At 35.2% G+C, this 6,658-nt stretch overlaps 1 protein-coding gene across 1 annotated transcript; it reads left to right on the forward strand.

Moving 5' to 3' along the window:
* Positions 1 to 850: 850 nt before the first annotated feature.
* On the forward strand, positions 851 to 5,813 carry LOC103582917 (Y-box-binding protein 3-like). The gene is made up of 4 exons (XM_008564378.1): positions 851 to 968; positions 2,574 to 2,745; positions 3,349 to 3,449; positions 5,248 to 5,813. The coding sequence occupies exons 1-3, from the start codon at positions 880 to 882 to the stop codon at positions 3,412 to 3,414; spliced, it is 327 nt and encodes a 108-aa protein (XP_008562600.1). The 5' UTR covers positions 851 to 879; the 3' UTR covers positions 3,415 to 3,449; positions 5,248 to 5,813.
* Positions 5,814 to 6,658: the final 845 nt, after the last annotated feature.

The raw sequence follows: 6,658 nt of genomic DNA on the forward strand, positions 1-6,658 counted from the left end.
GACCAGTGTAATGGGAAAGAAGAAAATTATTACAAGTTCAGGTGGGTTGGTAGATTCGATAACGGGAGAATGTGGAAATTCTCTTCTGTTTTCATTTTCTCAGTCAAATATGAAGGATGGTATTTGGCCCTGAGGTAGAAGAGGAGATGTTAGTTTTGAGAAAAGAAAAAGTTGAGATATGGAGGTATGGTAAAGAATTTCAGAGAATGTTGCTTGATTTTTTTTTTGTTTGTTAGTTTTTAATTGTTCATTCTTCCTCCTGAAAGTTATACAAAATAAGTTAATTTTATTACATTTGTCATCAAGAAGGTATATTTTTTTGTTTAATGTTATACATGAATACACCAGCAGATAAAAGGAAAAAAAGGAAGAAATCAGAGCTGAAGGTGTGGTTAAGATTTGGATACAACTCGTGATAGTGAGGTGGGAAGAACCTTTGTAGAACTGTTCATGCTATTGAAGAGATGCCAGTTTGTAGAATTAGTGGCTCTGAGTTTGAAACGAGAGAGAAGGTATCATTGCTTAAATGTGGTATGTCATTCCATTTCCTTTTATAAAGTAGGTTTTCTTTCAAGAGCTGAAGGGAATGTGTCAGATTTCAAAATGTTAAGTCAATATTGTAAAATAAAGTTGGGGCTCTGGGATAAGGCAAAAGACTGTTATAGTAGGAATGAGTTTTTCTTCCTTTCCTATCATTCACAAAGATCTAATCAATAAATAATTCACTGTTACAGCTGAGAATGTCCAGTTTTTTAATGAAACATTTTATTTCTTGCTTTTTAAAGAAGTTCTGAACACAACTAACTTAGGTTCTGTGTGTCTTCTGCATGCCCCATGACACTCACTGTCAGCCATCATTGTTCTCTCTAGGCTGGTGAGATGGGAGAGATGAAGGATGGAGTCCCAGAGGGAGCACAACTGCAGGGACCAGTTCATCGAAATCCAACTTACCGCCCCAGGTATCGTAGGTACGTAACATTCTCCACTATCTGATGATCAGTTGAAGGATTCATGAGTGGCAAGAGATGGATGAGGATACTATGGGTCTGTCTTGTGGAATTATTATGTGGTTAGGAGGTGTGCCTACCTGGTCTACACTGCAGAGTTTTGGGGGACTCTTTAGTGTATGTTTTCAGACGGTGGTGTGGCATTTTCCCCATGCTTAACAACTGGAACTTTTAGTACCAAAGCATTATTTGTATTCTATAATTTTTATATGATACAAATTCATACTCGATATCTGTTTATCTCATTTAATTTAATAAAAATTAACTGGTGGGCAATTTAATGATAGTGCTACAAATAGAGAAAGAATTAAGTGTTTGGGATATTGAATATTTTAATAACTGAGGCTGTCTAGTGTTAGAGGTTAAGTCAGGCCATGGATCAAGTTGTCTGTATTTAAATTCTCACTCTGCAGTTTAGGAGCTGTATGTCCTTGGGCAATTTTTTGGACTCTCTAAGCCTTAGTCACCAGGTCTATAAAATGGACGTTAAAAAATATTCTACAATTGCTGATAGAATTAAATGTGCTAACACGTCTAAGATGTTTAATATGGTAGCCAGTATAGTAAGTCTTTAATAAATATTAGACATTATTACCTCTGGTGATTTTAATATTAGTGAAGGGGTGGATTTTTAATTTGCACTTCATCCCTTGTGAAGACTGAATTGGACTAGACTCCTTAAGATCCTTTTGGAGCTTTTTATATTGAACCCGCCTGTTCCTTTACCTTGAGTTAAATGGAAAAAGTAGAACCTCATTCCTGAATGACGTTACACTGTCTTGAAATTTGTCGATATGGATTTGTTGAAAGTAAATATATTGGGAAAGGATTTGTACTGGTTTTCGTTTTCCTTCTTCAGATTTATTCCAGTTGTAGGCATATTCACTAATAATTAATTACTAATGACTCAAAATAAAAGATTTTATAAAAAATGTGTGATGAAACTGAGAGGAGATGCTTGTGTATGTGAATCCTGGCTCTGTCTATTCATAGCTTGGGAAAGTCATATTTGACCCTTTTTGATCTATAAAAGCAGCATTTCCATACTCATACGGTTCACAGATACCTACCGTCTCTAACCTCCTGGTTTTCTCACTATAAATCTAGCTCACAGAATTTGCATTAAAATTAAATATTTAATGTGAAAACCTGCTAGCACAGGCTCTGGCACATAATACTGTCAGTTTTCTTCCCATGTTTAATTCTCTTAGTGTCCACTAAACTCTGTTCACGGAGGGCAGATACAAGACCAATTTATTTTTTTCTTTTTTCATTTTCCTTAGTGCCTATCAAAGGGCCTGGTAGGCACATAGTATGTGTTCAGTATGTTTCATGCTAGAAATATGTATTCAAACGAAGGGAAAAATGATAGAAAAACAAGGTTTTTTCCACGAAACTTTTGTTCCATTTGCTGTAATGACCTGTGAATAATTCTAGCAATAAGTACTAATCATTTGACTTTTTATCTTTAAAAATAAATGTAACCTTATATGAGTTATTCTCATATTCTTGAGAATCCCTGTTCTGTTACACTTGTTTTCTTTTGTTCTGTGTCCTCTGCTATAGGGGGCCTCCCCGCCCACGACCTGCTCCAGCTGTTGGAGAGGCTGAAGATAAAGAGAATCAACAAGCAGCCAGTGGTCCAAACCAGCCGTCTACTCGCCGTGGTTACCGGCGTCCCTACAACTATCGGCGTCGCCCCCGTCCTCCCACTGCTCCTTCACAAGATGGCAAAGAGGTAAATCCAACCAGTCAGTGTTGCCAGAGAGTCCTTAGTCATGTCAAACTTTAGCATTTCTAAGAGTGATCTATTATAAGATAACTTATCACTTAAATATGAGGATACCTTAAAAAATTCATGTAACAATAGAATTAAGAGATAATGTGAATCTTTCCATGGACTTTTTGAAGAACTCTCATATAATATTTTGCTAAAGATTCATGTGTATAGAGTATGTCTTACACATAACATAAACTAAATATTTCAGTTCAGCTAACTAACATTCTCTGAACGAATTACCCATACTAATTGGGACTCAGAGCTAAAACATTTCGGGCTCTCCAAATAAAGGACAGTGTTTATAGAGAAGAAGCTCTAAGCATGAATTGAAAGCAATTGTAAATCATAGACTTCATGGAGGATAGTGGTATTTAGTTGCCATTTGGGGGCCATTCTTCTGTGGTACTTATTTCTACTTTTGACTCATATCTGAGTAGTTAAATTTTTGCACAGTGATTTTCCTTCATAGGCAGAAACATTCAAACTTTTAAGACATTTTAGTCTTGAACTTTCCACTCTCATCTGGATTGATTCTGGATGTGGCTTTGCTTTGTGTTTTAGACCAGAGTAGGTGAAGCACCGACTGAGAACCCTGCTCCAGCCACCGAGCAGAGCAGTGCTGAGTAACACCAGGCTCCCCAGGCACCTTCACCATCTACAGGGTAAGAGCTTGGGCATCCTGGTCTCGAGTTGATGTGTTCTTTCAAATGTTATTGATTTCTCAACAGTGGTATAGATTAGTTGTACGATTAGTTCTGCAATTCATCTGTGCCATACCCTCCTCTCCATTGGATTCTGGGGAAAAGGAGTTTTGGTGGGTAAATACCTCTGGGATTGACCTTATTTCAATAAGCTTTGGGGGTATAAACATTGTCAGAGTTGAAGATAGTCAACTACTTTTTTCTAGACAGACAGATTTTTTTTTTTTTTTGTCTTTTTTGTGACTAGTAAGGGGATCGCAACCGTTGGCTTGGTGTCGCCAGCACTGCGCTCCCAAGCGCTGTACTCTCCCGAGTGCACCACGGGGCCAGCCCGACAGATTTTAACTGTTAGTACCACTTAGAAAAACTAATGCTTCATTTTTGTGGTACCTACCAGCCAATTTGATAGTTTTAAAGTTTCTGACAAAGGCCTGGTTTTAGTATCAGGAGACTATCTGTAAAATAAACTAGAGTGAAGAGTGTGTTTTTTTTTTTTCTCTTTTTTCTTTGGTTGCCAACTTTATTTATTTTTATTTCTGTCTCTTTTTTTTTTTTTTTGAACACTATGCATTTTGAGACAGTGCAATATAATGTGTAAGAGCCAAGGGGGTTGTTTATCCAGCTCAGGCTCTATTGCATCTCATTTGCTGGGTGATCTTGGGCAGTTTATTTATCCTCTACCTCAGTAATGTCTGCTACTGGTAAAATGCAGGTATTAATTATTTAGCATCTAGGGTTGTTGCAAAGATTAAGTGAAATAATGTATAAGTGATTAGAATAGGGTGTTTTAAAGAATTAACCTCTTAATAAAGGTTAGCTTGTTATTTTCATCATTGTTGTTTCCTACTTTTTTTTTTGTTTATTTTGAAATGTCATTTATACAGATAGAAATATAGCTAGAAAGACCATCCCAATTACAGAACCAGCCTGTTAAAAGTTTGTCATAGTTGGTTTCATTCACCCTTTTACCTGAGACTTTAGAGTTTTATATTTCTTCGTTGTTACCCTTTTCATTAGTTTTTAGGTAAAAGAGAGGTTTCAAAACTTATAGTGTCAGTGTTATTTTTCAAAAAATTGTTGAAATTTCATAAATAAAGTCTTGGAATTATTATAAGTTCCTGCTTTTTAATGCCGTCTACTTTAGTACACAGTGATTTACAATTTAATCATCCTTTCATTGGGTGGACATTTGGGGTGCTGGCAATATTCTATTTTATCTCTAGGTAATATGGGCAGTTTATCATAGAAATACAAACTCTATTCAAACTTGTATTAACTGACTTAAGAGTTATATATTAATCATTTAAAAAGGACCATAGCCTTTTACTGAGAGTAACATTATTTCTAGGTATTGTTCCTAAGGAAATAATCCAAAATATGGGGGAAAATATTTCTGCTATTTACAATCTGTCTGACATAGGGGAAGTAGCCAATTGTGGTATATCTGTATTAGGAGCTATGATGCAGCCACTAAAATGAATGATTATTTGGTAAGGCATTATGACGGTAAGATTTTTATACAGTTTAACAAAATTTTTACCATTATGTACTGCCTTTTCTCTTTAAGGAAAATACTGAAAAAGTAAGAGTTTCCATTAATGTATAGTTTATAAATCTGTACATGATGTGTAGATTTTGTTTAGAGCTTTTGAAATACTGTTTTTTCTAGATTATATATATGAAAAATAGATAATTTTTTTCTTTTTTATTCTTTAACTCTTAGTCATTTTGTTTAAGTTTGATCTTAATTTTTTTCCAGGTGACCTAAAGTATTAATGACCATTCAAAAATAAAATAAAGGAAAAAGCAGACCACGACCTTACCAACACCAAAGAAACATCCAAGCAATAAGGTGGAAGACTAACCAAGATTTGGACATTAGAATGTTTACCATTATTCTTTAAGGAACTAACAACTGCAAAGAAAAATGTCAGCAGATTTTTTCAGAAAGCTGAGATCCCAGGAATGCCTGCACAGAAGACAAGACAGCACCCTCCCCAGTTTCAGCAACCACTAGGTTTATATTTTTTTCCTGGTTTTTACTGTTTTGCTAATATGAATTGAGAAAAAAGATGTTCACACATGGGGAAAACCCCAGCCAAAGAAATCTGAAATATATAGTAAATGCTTTTTTTCCCTTTTTTGTTCATTTTGGATGGTGGTGCTAAACTTCCAAGTGTCACGATTTAAAAAGAAATTTTATGCCCTTTTTATTTATTTCTAGGATGAGGGGAGGATAACATTTTTGCTTTCTTATGTGACTCTCTTTGAAAATGTGCAGTAAGAATTTCCTCAAAAATAAAATTTTTACCCTTCAAAGGAAAAGATGTGTTAATTGAAGTGTATTTTCCTATCTTAGTCTATGTTTTGTCTTTTTTTCCCCTACCTCATTTACTTAAATTGATTAGTAGAAAATTCAAATCTAAATGTAGAGGTAATTTAGTACCATTTAATAAATTTAGGCATATGAATTTGACATCACAGAAAATTGGATTGCATTTGAAATGTGCAGCTGGGAGTTAACAAGTTCATGTATGAGTTCAGTAGTAGGCATGAATTATTTGGTCTTCTCTGTATCTCTGGAGTCATCTTCATTGACGTGATTGGTGGCCTTTAGGTTAACAGCTTCAGATTCAATGTTAATTTCTTTTAGATTAATGAAAGAGTTGTTAGTTCTGATGTCCTTGAACTTCCAACCTGAGGTTTTCAACACCAGTTCCTATGTTATATGTGTACAGGTGTGTCTTTCAGAGAAGAGGTAGGGTAGCTCTTTTCAACTACACTACAAATTTCTCCCCCCAAGGTGAGAAATACTATAGTGTATGTCAGTGCTATATAGTTACTTCTTAGATCTACTCTACCTTCCAAATTATTTATTTCTTAAATTAAGCATACATTGAGTCCAGGTTTGGGCTGAGTACTATTCTAGTGGCTAGGAGAGAACAAACCAACAAAATGCCATTGTCTCAATGACCAGATGTGAAAATAAACAAATATGGAATTTAATGTCAGTTGGCAATAAGTGCTATAAGAAAAATAAAACATGGTAAAGGATAGAGACTGGCATACTTACAGGAGTAGGGGAGATGTTTTTCTTAAGTGGGGGAGGAGTCTGTCCCTCTATATAACAAAATAATTATATAAAGTCCTGAGGTGGGGGATGGATGAAC

Source organism: Galeopterus variegatus, unplaced genomic scaffold (genome assembly GCF_000696425.1).
Source record: "Galeopterus variegatus unplaced genomic scaffold, G_variegatus-3.0.2 Scaffold18464, whole genome shotgun sequence".
Taxonomy (NCBI): Eukaryota; Metazoa; Chordata; class Mammalia; order Dermoptera; family Cynocephalidae; genus Galeopterus; species Galeopterus variegatus.